The 20,387-nt window shown below is 40.2% G+C and overlaps 1 protein-coding gene across 6 annotated transcripts in view; it reads left to right on the forward strand.

Annotated features, from left to right (window-relative positions):
• tspan4a (tetraspanin 4a) overlaps positions 1-7,043 on the forward strand; it is a 285,374-nt gene extending 278,331 nt beyond the window's left edge. For 5 of the 6 annotated variants that reach the window (XM_060923187.1, XM_060923185.1, XM_060923186.1 and 2 more), the window contains 2 exons: positions 6,020-6,103; positions 6,231-7,043. In XM_060923187.1, coding sequence (XP_060779170.1) covers positions 6,020-6,103; positions 6,231-6,299 — 153 coding nt within the window. In that variant the 3' untranslated portion in view covers positions 6,300-7,043. The remainder of the gene's footprint in view (positions 1-6,019; positions 6,104-6,230) is intronic. The other variant, XM_060923183.1, reaches the window with a different exon arrangement.
• Positions 7,044-20,387: the final 13,344 nt, after the last annotated feature.

The following is a 20,387-nucleotide window of genomic DNA, read 5'->3' on the forward strand; positions in this document are numbered from 1 at the left end:
TTCACCGGCACAACGCAAGGGGGCGCGAAGTCGCTAGGAGTAGTTGGTGGGTGTGGTTAGTGGAGTGTTTATCCTCCGGTTACTTATAATGACTAGAACTTTTTTTTTTTTTTATAATGACTAGAACTGGAGTCGTATAGATGTACGTACTTCCTCACTTCCTCAATCAACCGCTCTTCGTGCTGCTCCATCTTCACTCGTGTTTTTAAAAATGCCGGTCGTGAAAACAAACCAAACCGGGAAAGTAAGGAAGCGGAAGTGCGTGTACAGCGGATGTAGAGTGGACCAATCAGAGCCCTCTTGTCTGCAGCGCTGTCTGCGAGGCTTTTGCGGTGGTCACAATTTTTGGGAGGTGCGCGCAGAGCGTCTGCGAAGGTGGGGGGGCTACGCAGACACTGTCTGCGACGCTATCTGCGAGGACTGGGTTGTCAGCATAAATTGGCCTTAAAACCTGATTGGGTGAAATTAATTTATGTGAATACAAACTGTCCCAAGTCTCCTCGCTCTCTCCTACTTGGCAATTTTCCTCCAGAATAATCAATTTAAACTAAAACGATTTATACGGGAAAGCCATGGCCTAATGGTTAGAGAAGCAGATTTGCGACTAAAAGGTTGCTGGTTTGATTCCCTGGACCAGCAGGAATGGTTGAAGTGCCCTTGAGCAAGGCGCTGAACCCCCCACTGAACCCCAGGCTGCTCTGGGTGTGTTGTACATTGCTCTGGATAAGAGCGTCTGCTAAGCGTCATTAATATAATGTAATGGTTCTCACTTATTTGAGAATTTTAGAGTGTAAATGGTCTCCCTGGACCTGCTGACCTTCACGTCTTTGGCGCAGGAGCTCCAGATATACGAGTTCTCACTCACAAATACACTAAAGGGTTTTCTATTTCCCTAAAAATCATCAAAACTGCAGCTGAATCAATCGACACGTGACTCTGGAATGATTGACAGTGGTGTCTGTGTTCTGATCTCTCTGATATTAAAGGGGACTTTGGAACTTTTTTAACCTGGGCCCTACAGGATTTACACATCTTTCTGGATCCAAATATTTCCTTAGGACAAAAATGATTGAAATCAGTCCCGTATTGAGTTAGAACACTGTAACTGGCAACCACTCAACCGCATAATGGCTATACAATATAATCCTATGGGGCATCACAGTAAAGTGCTTGTTTTGGCCACTGAGAGACTCGTAATGTTATTATAAATATCTGACATCATGGAAAGGATCCTGACAGAGATGCACTCGGGTCTGTTGAGCTCAATAACCATCTGGTGCTCTGGATATCATCATAAATAAGGAATAATTTTGTGAATAAGTAAAAGTAGACATGCGTGTCATGTGTATCAAACCTCCCGGGAACGTGAAATACTTTAGAAAATCGACTTCCGAGGTTATACGGTAGATGACTTTTTTCTTCCGTTCTCTTATTTCCGAGCTGAAAGACGTTTTAGAGCAGGAGTCATATTTTCTTTGGAATTCAGTGCTATTTAATTTTAATCCTTTCTCGACACTTTTTATTTGTTTTTGTGCTCATTTACACTGCGTCTAATGTAGCACTCACAAAAACCATCTCATCTCTTCTCATCTTGTATTTGTTGAGCCAATGAATTTATAACTAAATCACCTTAAAACGGTAATAAAACGATCACAGAAACGAGACCTTACAGCGTATTACAGGAAAAAACCCATGCTGCTTCTCTGAAAGCTTTTATATAAAGTAAAGTCCCTTTAGCAGCAGCACGCTGGTGATGAACAGGGGAATAAACGCGAGGATGATACTCACTGTGGCTGATAAAAGCATGAGGAAGTGTGTGTGTGTGTGTGTGTTCTCGCTCAAACTGATGGGTTTAATTATTGATTTATTTGTCTTTGTGGCTGTCAGACTGAAGGCAGAACTTTCTATGAACTCGTTAGTGGATTCAGTGAAGTGATCAGGATGTGTTTCGACGAAACTGAATAACAATGAAGACGCCATGTGTTTCAAAATATCACAGATTAAAAATAGCTTATTATTATTTATCAGAATGCTGATGGGAAGATTGCAGTATTTACCACATAATAGATAGATAGATAGATAGATAGATAGATAGATAGATAGATAGATAGATAGATAGATAGATAGATAGATAGATAGATAGATAGATAGATAGATGATAAAATCAGAGGTCTGAACACCTGTGCTTCTTAATCACTTTCTAATGATTACCATTAAAATTATTTCTAATCTCTGATATTTGACGCATCGTTGTTGGCTTTATTTCGTCTTTCTCAGTCAAAACTCTCTATATTTTCTCTTTCAACTAAAAACTGAAACTGTTACAACACTAATATTAAAGTGCCATTCCACCATTGGATGTATTCTTTGGCATAAAATACAATATATTTTATGACAACATGACTAGACAGAGAAATCTTTTAGCTTCAAAATGATATATCAAACATAATTTTTTGACGACAAGTATATTAATTTTGCGACCAAAGTCCCCTACCCTTTTAATTTCCGCGCAGTAGTGAAACGTGATGTCATCGGCAGGTTCCCCTTCTTGTGTACAACGTGCCGGTCTATTTTTAGACCAGGAAACCCCCAAAGTGAGAGAGTCATTTCTCCTCGTATATGGGGGCCAAAAAAATTGCGAAAAATTTTGAGTTAATCTTTCAGTTAGCTAGATTTATTGGTATTAGCTAGATTTATTAGTATTATTTTTATCGCATTCTATCCGCCATTGCTGATATGTGCCATGTCACACATCACGTGGTACACAAGAAGGGGAACCTGCCGATGACATCACGCGCGGAAATTAAAAGGGTAGGTGACTTTGGTCGCAAAATGAATATACTTGTTGTCAAAAAATTATGTTTGATATATCATTTTGAAGCTAAAAGATTTCTCTATCTAGTGATACCATTTATATATGTTGTCAGAATATATTGTATTTTATGCCAAAGAATACATCCAATGGGTGGAATGGCACTTTAAGCAATTATTGGATGAGGTTGAACAAAATATTGTGATTTGTTAGTGACGAGCGAGCAATTAATTAATTATTTGCGAGACACTAACAAATCACGATATTTTGTGAAAACTGAGTTCAATAATTATTTCATCATTCAAATATTTAGCTCGTCCTGTTGTAGGCCGGGCTGGATGAGCTGATGCGATCATTCATCGTTCATCCGTCGTCGTTGTCCGTCTACAATTTACAAACATCGCTACTCCTCCTACAGGATTAATCGGGGTTCGATCAAATGCTCATACAGTGTTCCCCAGGTGGGTGTGTATAAAAATTGTCCAGACGGTGGCACCACCTGTCATATTTACGATTTTATGGGCGTCTGAAATGTTTGGGTGACTCATCACGTTTAAACGATACTCTTTGTAAACTGTTGGGACGTTTTCACTGAAACTCACCCAAAAGACTCTAAAGACATATTTCAACAAGAATCATTCACCAGGTGGCACCACCTACCATGGCTGAGGCTACACACGGGTCACAGAGGTTTATTTGGGGGCCAAGCAGCGAAGCTGCACAGGCACCCATAGGGTTTCTACTGTTTCTTATTATTCAACGTTCTTCCGCCTCTGCAAGTCTATGGCAGCCCCTAGAACCGTCTGGTAAAAAGTTGTGAAATTTTGCACACTGATTCCAGACAGTCTCAACATTCCTCTCAGCAAATTTCAGGCCTCTACCTCAAACCCTCTAGCGCCACCAACGGGTCAAAGTCGCAGGTACATTTCTGCTTGTAACTTTTGAACCGTTGGTCCGATTTTCAAAAAGTTGGTATCCCTGGAATCCTTGGGCCAAGACGCATCCAACACATCCTATGACGTCATTTTCCGCCTGGATAGTTTTCCCGCCATTTTGAATTTTGTGAAAATCAATTAAAATGCTTCTCCTCCCTCAGTTTTTGACCACTTTTTCCCAGACTTGGTACACAGCATAACTGGACCAAGCTGCACAAAAGTTATGCTCAGTGTTTTGAATTTCATAAGCGTTTGGCCGTGGCAGCCAATCAAAATTGGCTGCGTAGACGCGAAACAGGAAGTGTGCTCATATCTCGGCCTCCCTTTGGTGTATCTTAACGAAACTTGCTGGCATTATGCCCCACCCCTCCAAAAAGGCCCACAAAACATTTGGAACAAATTGGCCGCTAGGGGGCGCTATAACTAGGAAAAATGACTTTTGGCTCATATCTCATGATGCGTTTTGGGTAGAAACAAAATTCCACTATATCTGGAATCCTTGGGTCAAGACGAATCCGTCGCACCCTATGACGTCATATTCTGCCTTGAGGATTTTCCGCCATTTTGAATTTTGTTAAAATCAGTGAAATTCTATGGCAACCCATAGAACCGTCTGACGAGAGGTTGTGAAATTTGGCACACTGATTCTAGGCTGCGTCAAGGTTCTTGTCAGCAAATTTCAACTCACCACCTCAAACTCTCTAGCGCCACCAACAGGTCAAAGTTGGAAGTACATTTCTGCTTGTTACTTTTGAACCGTACGTCTGATCGTCAAAATCTTAGTATCGCTGGAATCCTTCGGTCAAAATGAATCCAACGCGCCCTATGGCGTCATATTCTGCTTGGCCCCCACATTGCTGCTTGTTATTATTATTATTTTTTGAAATACTGATTATAAATTTTGCATGAAGAGTCAAACGATAACAAAGAAATTGAGCCATGTTGACAAAAGTGCAAAGTCATTGCACGTGAGCAGAGCGTTATTTGTAGGCGGTTACTTGTAGTTCGCTCAGCCAATCAAAACAGCGTAAAAATAATTTGAATGATAAATACATTTAACAAACGTTAAGTACAAACTTCTCAAATACGAGCACACTGTCAACAAACACTGATGGATTTTATTCCACATTAATTAACTCAAAACAACAACATCTGATATTTATCGTGACAGAAAGCGAAGACGCCGCGTCGGAGCATCATTAGTGTGAGAAGAGGTGAGTGAAAGGGGTTGAGCTTCTAGGGTGTTGGTTAATATCATAACACCTAAACGACTGACAATCATTCCAGATCTAAATGTCATTTTTTTATTATGAGGAAAAATGACGACTCTTCTTCGGCGTATTTTTGAGTGATAACTCCGCGGCGTGCTCTGATGTTAAAACGTTTTACAAAATATGCAAAAGTCTGACCAGGAAAAAACAGGAAAAATGTGTCTGTTTAAATGTGCACGGCTCACGATACACTCACAGTTTCGTAATTATAAATACATAAAATACTGTACATAAAGTGCCAGGAGGCGGAGCTTCGGTATCGTTGGCTCGGGTGCAATAATTTAAAGACAAAATGAACAAACACTATCATTATGACCTTAATCACTGCATAGTGTTTATGATTCATCTATGTCTTACATAAATCTAAAATGTTGTACAGAATTAAATCATTGATTACATCACTGTAAAATTGTGGGCGGGACAAAACACTCAATTGTTTACATGCTGTTGTGATCCATCGAGATCAACAAACTCCATGTTCCGCCTGAACCTCATTCCTGGGATGTAAATTTGATCCTTTTATCCGAATTCCACCAGAATTTCACCCTGTAACGAGGTGCTGGTTCGAGCGGCGTGATGATGTGATGTGATAAAATTATCAGCCCTGCCTCAAGTGTTTTATTCCTCTTACACCACAGCAACTCGACAAGTTATAGTTTTAATTGTAAAAGAACGATGTCATTGTACAGTTCCTGTTCTCACTCACGTTATAGCAGCGATAAACAGTCGTTCCCTCAGCAGCCTCTCGTTATTCTCTCTCAAAAATATTCACACAGCTTCTAACAGCACGTTTCTGAGAAACCGCAAGCACGTTTTTAAACCTGTTCATGCGGCGCGGCCGCTGTATGAGTCCCTGTGAATGAGCCGTTGCTATAGAAACGATACTGTATTAGAACGAGTGCATTAATTGTAATTAAACATGTGGTTTGCAGCTGCACTACAGTCAGAGCTGTATATACAGATTCATCAATAAAGTCCTCGTGTGTGTGTGTGTTTCACAGCCGTGTTACGAACGAGTGAAAAGCTGGCTCCAGGAGAACCTCGTAGCTCTGTGGATCTTCGCTCTGTGCACGGCTCTAACGCAGGTATCAACTAGAGCTCCATGTGGATTACGTAATGAGGACACATCGATTATTTTATTCAATACGGGATTTTCGGTGACACGTCCCTCACTAACCTGTGTGTGTGTGTGTGTGTGTGATGTTTTTCTAGATCTTAGGGCTGGTGTTCTCCATGACCATCTTCTGCCAGGCTGTGAAAGTGGACACGTTCTACGCCTAGAGAACCGAAATGGATCCGAAACATTTTGTAGGACACTTTTTTTTTTTGTCAAAAACTGGAAAATTTAATCACATTTCTTGTTTTTTTTTATTTAATTTCTTGATGTGACGTAATCATTGTGCTCTCCAGCTGGAAAATGGTTTTCCTTCAACGACACCACTAGCTAACACACTGTTCACCAAACAGTCTCATAAGAATGAAATGAAAAGAAAATGTTATTTTTCGTCCGTGTAGAACACAGTAAGATTTCATTAGTGTCTGGAATTCTGATTCAACTCGACAGAAACCTGATAAAGAGAAGAAAGTGGACGGGTTCGGCTTTATTTCCTAATCCTGTTTGAATCTAACCAGCTTGCATCGCTTCATTCATCAGTTCCACTGAGAAGAAGAAGGAGAGGAACAGAAGAAGGGAAATGATGTGATGAGACACTGCCGGAGTCACATCGAGGAATCATCAGTCACTGAAACTTCGCAGGAAGAGTCGGAAACATTCCGGCGTGGAAAAGGAAAAAAAAGAAGCGACGCCCTTTCAAAGTGTAAAATAATAATAAGAGTACTGAACACACTCCAGCAGTGCAGATATCTGCCGCTTCAACAGATCAAAAGAAAAGGAGAAGAGATTTCTCAAAAACACAGCCTGTTTCGTCATTGTCGTCTTCATTACGTAACAAACGTGTGTGTAAATATCTGTACTTCCTTTGGTATCTTTCACACGCTGTACTTATTATAACATAAAATATATAAATAAAGCTTTTATAGGGAAAGTGTGTGTGTGTTGTCTTTAGTCGTGGTGTTGAACTCCAGAATTATTGGCACCCTGTGCAAGAATTCACATCACACACATCTCATTATCTCTAGCCGCTTTATCCTGTTCTACAGGGTCGCAGGCAAGCTGGATCCTATCCCAGCTGACTACGGGCGAAAGGCGGGGTTCACCCTGGACAAGTCGCCAGGTCATCACAGGGCTGACACATAGACACAGACAACCATTCACACTCACATTCACACCTACGCTCAATTTAGAGTCACCAGTTAACCTAACCTGCATGTCTTTGGACTGTGGGGGAAACCGGAGCACCCGGAGGAAACCCACGCGGACACGGGGAGAACATGCAAACTCCGCACAGAAAGGCCCTCGCCGGCCACGGGGCTCGAACCCGGACCTTCTTGCTGTGAGGCGACAGTGCTAACCACTACACCACCGTGCCGCCCCCTGTGCAAGAATTAATATTTTAAAAATTCTTTATCATGTGAAGAAAAAAAAAAATGATGAAATAAGAGTAAGGCAGTGTATTGGGGCCATAGGTTAAAAAAAGAGGTGAGACAGTGGGATGGGGGAGGGGGAGAATAAGGCAGGGGTTTTCAAAGTGTGGGAAAGTCAGCCCCGCCCCCCCTCAGAGAGCAAATAAACAACAGCGCCCCCCACCACAATTTTTGTTGTTGCTATACTTAATGTTCCATTCGTATTTAAAAAAAATGGTTGTTGTACACATTTTAAACATCTGTGCTTTTTTAAAAACATCTTTTTTACACATTTTAAACATCTGTGCTTTTTTAAAACTTTTTTTTTTTTACACATTTTAAACATCTGTGCTTTTTTAAAAACATCTTTTTTACACATTTTAAACATCTGTGCTTTTTTAAAACATTGTTTTACACATTTTAAACATCTGTGCTTTTTTAAAACATCTTTTTTACACATTTTAAACGTCTGTTCTTTTTTAAAACATCTTGTTTTACACATTTTAAACATCTGTGCTTTTTAAAAACATCTTGTTTTACACATTTTAAACGTCTGTTCTTTTTTAAAACATCTTGTTTTACACATTTTAAACATCTGTGCTTTTTTAAAAACATCTTTTTTACACATTTTAAACATCTGTGCTTTTTTAGAACTTTTTTTTACACATTTTAAACATCTGTGCTTTTTTTTTTAAACATGTTGTTTTACGCATTTTAAACATCTCATAGCATCGTTAGCTAGCACCTCTTGGCAGACAACACACTGTGGCAGTGGAGCATCTTCAGATCCAGTCCATGAAAATCCAAACTTTAAATAATCGTGGTCAGACTTCCTTCTTTTTTTGCTTGGCCCAGACTCTGTCTCCTCACTCACTGTAGCTTTAGGTACTAAAAATCCATCCATTTTGTCTCTGGCAAAGGCTAGCTGAAGTTCGCTAAATGTCCGCAATAGTAACTTATTCTGGTTTATTTTTCCTCACGTTGCGCCCCCCCTGGAGAGCTCTGGTGTCCCCTAGGGGAGGCGCGCCCCACACTTTGAAAAGTCCTGTTCTAAGGAAAAAAAACTCAAATTCTGAGATTAAAGTTGTACCTTTATGAGAAGAACCTTGAATATTCTCTGAGAATATAAAGTCACACATTTGCAAGAAAAAATACTCAGAAATTCAGAGATTTAAAAGTCACAAATTTACAACAACAAAAAACTTGGAAAAATACCGTCAACGAGTCAGATCGCTTCACTGTACAAGGTCGGATCAACATCATCACACCACAGATGCCACGGCCGAGCCGAGAGCTTTAGGAAACGCAGCCTTTCCTCCTCGATCATGTAATTAAAATAAACAAATAAATCCCTGAGATTTTCAACTACATTTCTCAGAATGCACTGCAGCCGGGAAGCCTGGAGATTTTTTTTTCTTGTAAATTTCTGACTTAATCTTGGAATTTCTATTTTTTTCATAAATATATTACTTTAATCTCAGAAATTCTGAGTTTTTTCCCAGCCACAGGACCTGATATTTTGTGAGACATTACAGAAATATCACAATGACCACATTTCAGAGGGAACTAAATTTCACAGATTTTATGAAATCAAAAGGCCGTCCAGCTTTAAATAAGTGTTGTTGTTCTTGGCTGGTTATTTATTTATAAATCAGAGATCATTGAACCCTGACAAATATTTGATCTTTGGTGAATAAAATTAAAACACGCTGCTTCAGCACTTCTTTTTAGGTTCCATATGTGGAATATCGCGATGGTGAAGACTCGATAATCTTTGTAACGTCGTTTATCAGGGATGAAGAGATGCATCATGGAGCTAAAGCATTAAGAAATGTAAAACTGAGTAGCATCAGTCTCATCAGTTATTTTATAGCCACGCCCCAAAGCCTCTTCACTCCACCCACATCTCAGTGTGAAATCGGTATGCAATCGTTGCAGCCAGATAATTCTCCGATAAATTTTTTCTGATAAAAATTAGTCTGTGCTGTGAAAAAAAAACAAAAAACCAACAACTTTCTATGACACACAATAAAACCAGAATAAACCCTGGGGGTGTTTTTGCAAGATGGAGTCGATGAAGCTGGATGCAGAATTAGCGCTGTTGCTCCCGGACAGGTTTGTCTGTGTAAAGCTCTGAACTGTAGAAACGGCTGCCTTTTATCAAGAATCATGTCAGTGACATCATCATCAATCAGCGTGAGCCAAATATTGCCTGGTTATAGATTTCTAACTTGGGTTTCAAGCAGTGACCGCTTTTGTGACAGCCCTTGTTAATGCTTATGCTAGTTAGCATGCTAACTCTCCTCTAGGTTCTGGGGGTGGAGCACTGGATCTCGTCCTGTAACAAGGTCGATGACACTTGTAGAATCTCAGAGCCTTTTCCATGTACACTTCAACTTCTTTATTATATTCTCAGGTTTGTAAATGTCAACTTTGTCTTCATTTCAGAACATAATATTGACAGAATTCGTGTCAGCCATTTGTACTGATTGGGGTGTGTGTTTAAGGTCATTATATTTGTTGAAATCTATCTAAGGACAAGTCGTAACCTCTCGGCAGAGGCAGCCAGGGTTTGGGATGACGCCATTGAGCCACCTCCATGTTGTTTTGCCACAGTGTATGTTCTAGAGGGGTACCAATACTTTGTACAGCATCGCAGATGAGCTCTACAGTGATCTACAAGGCAGGTAGAGGTGATAAAACTGCCAGTCAGGACATATTTGTCTCAATAATAATGGATATTATAGTTAAAAACCTAAACCGACTTGTGATAATGCAGGTTAAAGTAAACGATGCAGTAAAAGTTGAGCTGAGTGAGATTTTTTTTCCCGCCAGATTGAACTGATGTTGTTGGTGACGACACTCAGCAGATACTGTAATTATCCGCTGTACCATACACGTCAACCTTTGGTCAATCAAACCTGTATAACCAACCTCCAAAATCCGTATTTCCCTTATAAAATCCATATAAGATGCAAATTAAAATAATTTACCTAAAATTTGAAGGATAATTAACAATGATATATCCCAGTTACTTTTTATTCAATATTAATAACAATAAACCTTCAGAATGAATACAAAGCTCCAATGCTTGACAAAAACACAAAGTGTTATCAGCGTAGTTACGAAGGAAATACTTCGTTGTTTGGAGACAGGTTTCACCGAGTGGCTATTATGTGCGAGACTTCATATTAGCCACAAAGTCAGGAAAATCTGTTCGTAAAATTACGTTATAATGACCAAATACAATGAAAAGTATTTTTCCAGTCTCACCTGTGAAAGGTAATCCCATGTGATCTTGTTTGGACGGTAAACCTGTTGGTACAGTTAAACGCAGCACATGAATGAGGCATCTTTATTCTCAGCTACTGTCTAGATGCTATACCAGAGACGGTTGAAGAATCTCCACTTTGCCACATCCAATATGGCGGCGAGGATGACGTATGATTCTATGCAGAAGGCAGTGTCTATGTTTATATGTCTATGACTTCCCGGTTGGCGGGATTCTCACAATGCGGTGTGCACATGATCAAAAGTGGAACGAAGTCTCGCTACCACAAGATAACGCGCGATTTCATAAGACTCTTTACTGGCTGTCTGTGGTGTACAGTACGTTTATAAATGTTATGCGCTCTTTTATCATCGTGGGAATTGATTATAGCTCTAAATAAATATTGAAGTTTTTTTAAAGAATCCGTATAACTTTATTTATACGCCTGAATACTACGTTTATTGAATCAAATCCGTATAAAATACGAACATTCCATATAGGTTGACATGTATGGCTGTACGATCCTGAACAAACACTTCAAAGACTGAGGGGATTTACAAAAAAACAAATGAGTGAATCTTTCCCTTTGGTGAAACAAGAATTGAAGAAGTACACACACACACACACACACAGCTCTGTGCTGAAGTCTTCTCTATCAGAGTGACATTTCAATTTGAAAAATTCATGATGCCGGCGTCACGTGGCTCGGCGAAGTCATATCGGCTGCATACAAATTGGACGTGGAGGATGGATGGAATCTTCTCTCATTCTCTCAGGTTCTCTCCTCCCTGGTTCTCTCTCCATCTCTGTCGTTCATCTCCTCCATAGCTCGTATGATCAATAATGCATCCCCTGTTGCCACTGCACCACCTCCTTCCCCTCACTGAATCAATAAAACATGCTCTCTACCTGTGCTTTCAATCCATGTTCGAGGAGAAGACATTCATTCAAAACCTGAATCAACAAACACCACAGGAACCTGAGCAGAATGAGCTCAAAATGACACCATTATGGATCCAGAGAGATCTCAAAAATCTATAATAGGATCTAATAAGTTTAACACCCAGGATACAGAGAAATTTTCCCTACGTTGCTCTTTCGTTGGTGTAAATTTCCATATTAGGATCTTGTGGGTGTGGCTAAATATAAATATGCCTTGAAAGCAATGGGTGATTTAAAGCGAGTCGGCCTTTCGATTTCATAAACTCGGTGAAATTTAGTTCTGTCTGAAATGTGGTGATTGTGATATCTGTTTATTTCTGTAATATCTCACAAAATATCAGGCCGTTCTGTGGCTGGGAAGTTATTTAATTTGAGGGGATTAAAGCAAATAATGTGCATGAAATCGCTCGCTTGGCGCAGTCAAGCAGACAGAGGAAGTCCGTGTGCGCATGCGCAGGTTTACCTTCTTCTTCTTCTTTTGGGTTTTACGGCAGCTGGCATCCACAGCACGGGCGATTGCTCTAAGACAACGAGGGAGGCTCAGCCTCCTCTAAAAATGACGAACATCGTGTAGGATGAATTGCGCTAAGCTTATGTTATAGCCGACCTTATAACATTGCTATTTCAGATCCAGAATCATAGAAATATATGTGCTCAACCCAACTACAGTGCGAAATCATTCCGTTATAACTTTCCCCAGTTCACCTAATGTGTGCGTGAGTTTTTCCCCCTCGTGACCGCGCGATGCAGCCCAGCCTCAGTGGATTGGGAGCTCTGTGCTTGTCAATCTCAAAATGCAAGACAATGATTGGACAAATACTGCAAAAATGCCCGCCCACGGAGTCTCACGGACTCCCAGCCTCAATGGACTTCCACGGCATTTGGGAGCTCTGCACTTTTCAATCTCAAAATGCAAGACGGTTATTGGACAAATACTGCGAAAATGCCCGCCCACGGACTCCGAGCCTCACAGTGGGAGGGACATGGCAGTTTCCGCGAGGAGACTGGTGATTGGTGAAAGCGGCCGGATATTTTCTTTGATTGGCAGCTCGTTTCAAATATAGACAGGCAGCGGCGAATCTCAGTTCAGTCTCATGCGGATTCGCAAGTGCTGTGGTGTATTGTAAGAGATCAGCTTACATTTCGATTTCATTCATTACATACGGTTTCTACCAGCTTTTTTAGTTTGTATATATTTTCATTGTAAATAAAGTGTAAATATAGTGTTGTCAAGTTTGCTATCTTAGTTCCAGAAATTTCGTTTATTTGAGTGACTGAACTTGAACTTGAGGGGGCTAGTCAGCTAGCAAGAAAGCTGCGCACGGATGCCAAGCATTGCTGATTTAATTTTGGCGAAGCCATTTGCCAGTCTTCCTTTCGAGGAAAAAATTAAAATTAAAGAGCAGGGTAGACCAACGCCTCAAATTGACTTGGTGAAAAAGGTAGGGAATAATACTCGTTCCTTTCAGCTCTCCTGGTACGAGAAAGTGAATTGGCTAACAGCAAGTGACCCACATCAACAACAGTAAATAGGCTACTTTAGTAATATGTCATGGATGGACCAAAAATATAGAATCTATTTAAAATGTTTATGCTGAGTATATTATATTGGAATATATATTTTTCTGGATATGAATTAAACACAGCTACAATTTGGAAAACATTTTTAAACAAAAACACAGCCGAGGTCAATTTTTAAACAACATGCCACAATTTTAAAATATAAAATGTTTAAATATACCCCCCCCCCCCCCCCCCAACACCACCATCATGTATATTGGTCAGTAGGCTAATGGGCCAAAAGAACCTGTTATTTCACAGTTAGTGACCCTGCCAACAATCAGCCAGATCAGAGGCAAGAGTATGGGCAAAAGTGATGTGTTTTTTTTCTTTTAAAATCTGGAAATATCGTAACCGACCAGCCTCCCCTGTTTGAAAGACTACCAGCCGCCACTGATCCACAGTGTTGCATTACTGCCATCTACAGGTTTCCCTTTGAGCGTGCACTGACAGTTCCATCATTCTGTCGCTAAACGAACAGCTGATCACACCGAGGTGCTCGCTGAGCGCCCATATTTATTAGTTTGGTCCTGCGGTTCCTTTCCTTCGTATATAACATAACGTCTTTTCTTCTCACTTTCTTTCCGTTACTGTAGTCACTCTTTCACGTTTCATTCGCACACTCACGACCTCCATTTTTCTCTCCTGTTTCAAATTTGTATCCCACAATGCCTTGCGTGAACAGGGAAAGCCCACCATGTGATGTGATGCATCACGTAGTATCTTGTATTGGGTCATGGTGAAGCAGGAAAAAATAGCAGAGAATTTAGAGCCACGTGGAGATAAATTCATTAATTGTTCTATTAAAAAATTAATAAAATTGGAAGTCTGTGATTCGAATTCTGTATCTTTCAGTCACTAAACAAAAATAATTGGGTGTCGGGAAAATTCTTTTTATAACATACACGTGAAAAATCTGAAAGGCAGTACAGCTTTAAAGCTGATTTGCATTCATTAAAGTGAGTACAAAGAAAATCAGCAAAACTTTTGGTAATCTGACAAGAATATTTAGTTTGGTTTGGAATATGAAAATATTTACATGTTACTGTCTGACTGATGGATAGCATCAAACTAACATTTATGATATTGTGGCATTTTTGAATTTTCAGCTTTTTGCATTCATTCAAAATTCTCCTGTAAGAGATGAATGTAAAACTCCATACTTCCTCAAATTTACATTCACATCTGAAACCTGTACTGTAACTTTCACTGCAGTGTGCAGCTGTTAAACAGCAGCTTTTAATGTTTCCGAGTGCCGAATTCAGGAAACGCCGCAGAGCCTCATTTGGAAATGTCACAATTGTTCAAATTTCCAATTATGTGATTCTGATACACAGACAGTTGTCATGACACTCAGCCTGAAAAGTGTCATAACAGAACCACATGAACAAAAACGTGCTACTTTTCACACGTATTATTGCCCGACACTAAAACTGACAAAATCAGTCTTTCAGACAGCTGACATCTGTTAAAATTATCCTTTATAAATGCTTCTGTTTGTTTATGTTTATATGCGAGTTGATTGTGACAATGAAAACTAAGAAGAAAAGATATTGTTCTGAACGGTTTGGTTGTGGCGTCGTTATTACAGCGACTAAAATGGTGTGACTTATGGAGAATAACAGCTTCATAGTTTTCATGAAGTTGATAGAAGCATGTATTTTTAGTGCACCATGGGTGGGATGGATAATAGGTGTCATGTCAATCCGATGTTCTCCAGCTCTGTATGCGTTTAATATGACATGATCAATCATGAATAAAGTGAATAATATCATGAACAATCAAAACACGAGTATGAGAATAAAAACAAAAGTTGAACGAATGTAATGTAGGTGTTGTACTGGACCGTCATGGTGAAGAGGGAGCTGAGCCAGAAGGCAAAGCTTTTGATTTACCAGTCAGTCTACTTTCCAACCCTCACTCATGGTCATGAGCTTTGGGTTGTGACCAAAAGGATGAGATCGCGGATACAGGCGGCTGAATTGAGCTTTCTCCGTAGGGTGGCTGGGCTCAGCCTTAGAGACAGGGTGAGGAGCTCAGACATCTGGAAGGATCTCGTAGTTGATGCTCTTTCATGTTGAAAGCAGTCAGCTGAGGTGGTTTGGGCATCTGATTATGATGCCTCCTGAGCACCTCCCTTTGGAGGTTTTTTTCCAGGCACATCCAACTGGGAGGAGGCCTCGGGGTAGACCCAGAACATGCTTGAGAGATTATATATCTCATCTGGCCTGGGAGCACCTTGGGATCCCCAGGAGGAACTGGAAAGTGTTGCTGGAGAAAAGGATGCCTGGAATACCCTGTTTCACCTGCTGCCACCGCAACCCAACCTCAGATAAACAGAAGAAAATGGATGGATGGATTTGAACAAATACATCCTACCTGTGATGACCAATAGTAGCGAAACTTGGGTCTGAACAAATGCTCAAATGGAGATGCTGGCAGTAGCACAAAGAAAGATGGAACGCATTATGTTAGGGATAAAGCTAAGAGACAAGAAAATCAACACATGGATAAGACACAAAACAGGAGAAGTGGACCTTACTGATGCCATCAGAAAATCATTACAGTGGTGCTTGAAAGTTTGTGAACCCTTTAGAATTTTCTATATTTCTGCATAAATATGACCTAAAACATCATCAGATTTTCACACAAGTCCTAAAAGTAGATAAAGAGAACCCAGTTAAACAAATGAGACAAAAATATTATACTTGGTCATTTATTTACTGAGGAAAATGATCCAATATTACATATCTGTGAGTGGCAAAAGTATGTGAACCTCTCGGATTAGCAGTTAATTTGAAGGTGAAATTAGAGTCAGGTGTTTTCAGTCAATGGGATGACAATCAGGTGTGAGTGGGCACCCTGTTTTATTTAAAGAACAGGGATCTATCAAAGTCTGATCTTCACAACACGTGTTTGTGGAAGTGTATCATGGTACGAACAAAGGAGATTTCTGAGGACCTCAGAAAAAGCGTTGTTGATGCTCATCAGGCTGGAAAAAGGTTACAAAACCATCTCTAAAGAGTTTGGACTCCACCAATCCACAGTCAGACAGATTGTGTACAAATGGAGGAAATTCAAGACCATTGCTACCCTCCTCAGGAGTGGTCCACCAACAAAGATCACTCCAAGAGCAAGGTGTGCAATAGTCGGCGAGGTCACAAAGGACCACAGGGTAACTTCTAAACAACTGAAGGCCTCTCTCACATTGGCTAATGTTAATGTTCATGAGTCCACCATCAGGAGAACACTGAACAACAATGGTGTGCATGGCAGGGTTGCAAGGAGAAAGCCGCTGCTCTCCAAAAAGAACATTGCTGCTTGTCTGCAGTTTGCTAAAGATCACATGGACAAGCCAGAAGGCTATTGGAAAAATGTTTTGTGGATGGATGAGAACAAAATAGAACTTTTTGGTTTAAATGAGAAGCGTTATGTTTGGAGAAAGGAAAACACTGCATTCCAGCATAAGAACCTTATCCCATCTGTGAAACATGGTGGTGGTAGTATCATGGTTTGGGCCTGTTTTGCTGCATCTGGGCCAGGACGGCTTGCCATCATTGATGGAACAATGAATTCTGAATTATACCAGCGAATTCTAAAGGAAAATGTCAGGACATCTGTCCATGAACTGAATCTCAAGAGAAGGTGGGTCGTGCAGCAAGACAACGACCCTCAGCACACAAGTCGTTCTACCAAAGAATGGTTAAAGAAGAATAAAGTTAATGTTCTGGAATGGCCAAGTCAAAGTCCTGACCTTAATCCAGTTGAAATGTTGTGGAAGGACCTGAAGTGAGCAGTTCATGTGAGGAAACCCACCAACATCCCAGAGTTGAAGCTGTTCTGTACGGAGGAACGGGCTAAAATTCCTCCAAGCCGGTGTGCAGGACTGATCAACAGTTTCCGGAAACGTTTAGTTGCAGTTATTGCTGCACAAGGGGGTCACACCAGATACTGAAAGCAAAGGGTCACATACTTTTGCCAATCACAGATATGTAATATTGGATCATTTTCCTCAATAAATAAATGACCAAGTATAATATTTTTGTCTCATTTGTTTAACTGGGTTCTCTTTATCTACTTTTAGGACTTGTGTGAAAATCTGATGATGTTTTAGGTCATATTTATGCAGAAATATAGAAAATTCTAAAGGGTTCACAAACTTTCAAGCACCACTGTACATCGCTGGGCAGGACACATAGCCAGACTGCCAGATAACAGGTGGACTGCTAAAGTGACAGAATGGACACCAAGGAGGTGGACAAGACCAAGAGGGAGACCAAAAATGAGATGGAGGGACAATCTTCCAGGACCACTCTGGACGAGGTTGGCTTGGGATCGGGATGGCTGGAGGCAGGCTGGGGAGAGGTTCCTCCTGCAGGAAAGAAACAAACCTTAGATTGATTGATTGATCAATTGTGGGGTTAAGAGTAGGGTTGGAACACAGCACCCAGGGGACGTAGATATGCTCCCATACAAACAAAGGCACCTCTGCAGAAAGAAATAATAATAATAAAGGCAAGCAAACGTGCCCAAAATAATCCAGCTTTAAATGCATTAGTTAGTTAACATGGCTTTTAAGTGGTATTAGTTTGCTGTTAGTTCGTTACCACAATCCTTCTTCACAAAGTCTCCGGTTTGTGGTTTAGTCCCGTGTTTTGGAAATTCATGTCCCAGATGCCCTGCTCTTGAATTTCCTGATCCAACTTCGACATGCATTTGTTCCTCAACATTTATGAATCTTCCCAGCCCAGCGGCGGGGGATCAGTTCCACACCATTACGCTCGCTCCTTCATGCTTCACAGTCAGGATGAGGCTTTGATTCTGCAGTAATTTAGCAAAAAAAGATAAACTCACGCTTCATTTCCCCACAGAATATTGTTCATCAGCGGAACATCCAGGTATTCTTTCTTCAAACTTGACATGAACAGCAGCGTTGTTTCTGTGGAGACTCGTCACTTCCTCCATGATAAACGTCTTGTTAGTATTTTCCTCATGAGCGAGTCGAGAACTTATCAGCTTCCAGCATAGCCTTCTGTCACTTGAGGATTATACAGTATGCCCTTGAAGTGCTCTCTGTAAGGCGCTTGCTCCAAGGGAGCGCTGCATCGTCTTTAATCCATCTATCTACCACACCATGCACTGATGGTGGTCCAAGCTTTCAAAAATCCCCTTTGAAGTACTTTATAATCTTATAATCTTTATAAATCCTGTATATACTTGAGTTTTTATTCTTCTCTTCTTGCTCTGCAGTCTTTCTACAAGGCTGTAACACATTTGTGCAGCAGTCTGCTGTGATACAGGTGAACTTAACACTGCGCACCTTGTTAATTAAATAAGTCAGGCTTTATTTATTGCTACGATGCAGCTGAAGGTCAGAACACGTTTCAGGAGAAAACAGGCTCATAAACACACACTTCAGCAAAGATGTTTTTTTTTTTGGCAAGTCCACATGAGGTGAGATGTGAACATATTGTTACATAATGGATTAAAAATGAATGAGTACAGAAGTCTGATGTTTTACACCAGCATTCTTTCCTTTTTTTGAAGTGTCTAATCTCTCATGAGAAAACAAGTACAAAATTATTTATGCCTGGTCGTTTTCTGGATCTGAATTTGGATCCAGATTTTAGCTGCATGCCTTTACACTCATAATGAAATGCACTTATAATATGCAGATCAGCTTCTTCCACCTCAACCACCAACTTCCTGTGTTCCTCATTTTCCAGTGTTTTTTTATTCCTTCCAGCAGCCAGGGACCGCATGCAGGTTCTGTTATATTTTGGGAGGGGTTTCAGTTATGATGTTATATTGGGAGGAGTTTTCGATATGATGTAATATTGGGAGGAGTTTCAGTTATGATATAATATTGGGAGGGACTTTGAATACAATGTAATATTGGGAGGGGTTTCGGTTTTGATGTAATATTGGGAGGGACTTTGAATACAGTGTAATATTGGGAGGAGTTTCAGTTATGATGTAATATTGGGAGGGACTTTGAATACAGTGTAATATTGGGAGGGGTTTCAGTTTTGATGTAATATTGGGAGGGACTTTGAATACAGTGTAATATTGGGAGGAGTTTCGGTTTGATGTAATATTGGGAGGGACTTTGAATACAGTGTAATATTGGGAGGAGTTTCAGTTATGATGTAATATTGGGAGGGACTTTGAATACAGTGTAATATTGGGAGGGGTTTTGATGTAATATTAGGTGGTGTTTTGGTTTTGATGTAAAATTAGGTGTTGTTTTGGTTTTGATGTAATATTGGGAGGGGTTTCGGTTTTGATGTAATATTGGGAGGAGTTTCGGTTTGATGTAATATTGGGAGGGACTTTGAATACAGTGTAATATTGGGAGGGGTTTCGGTTTTGATGTAATATTGGGAGGGACTTTGAATACAGTGTAATATTGGGAGGAGTTTCGGTTTGATGTAATATTGGGAGGGACTTTGAATACAGTGTAATATTGGGAGGGGTTTCAGTTTTGATGTAATATTGGGAGGGACTTTGAATACAGTGTAATATTGGAAGGAGTTTCGGTTTGATGTAATATTGGGAGGGACTTTGAATACAGTGTAATATTGGGAGGAGTTTCAGTTATGATGTAATATTGGGAGGGACTTTGAATACAGTGTAATATTAGGTGTTTTGGTTTTGATGTAAAATTAGGTGTTGTTTTGGTTTTGATGTAATATTGGGAGGGACTTTGAATACAGTGTAATATTGGGAGGGGTTTTGGTTTTGATGTAATATTGGGAGGGACTTTGAATACAGTGTAATATTGGGAGGAGTTTCAGTTTTGATGTAATATTGGGAGGAGTTTTGGTTTTGATGTAATATTGGGAGGGCTTTGGATACAATGTAATATTGGGCAGTTTCAGTTTTGATGTTTTATTGGGAGGGATTTTGGATATGATGTAATATTGGGAGAGGTTTTGGATATTATGTAATATTGGGAGGGGTTTTGGATATGATGTAATATTGGGAAGCATTTCGGTTACAATGTAATATTGGGAGGGGCTTTGGTCATGATGTAAAACATTAGGAGGGGTTTTGTTTATGATGAAATGCAC

The sequence above is a fragment of the Neoarius graeffei genome, chromosome 6, assembly GCF_027579695.1.
Source record: "Neoarius graeffei isolate fNeoGra1 chromosome 6, fNeoGra1.pri, whole genome shotgun sequence".
Classification (NCBI taxonomy): Eukaryota; Metazoa; Chordata; class Actinopteri; order Siluriformes; family Ariidae; genus Neoarius; species Neoarius graeffei.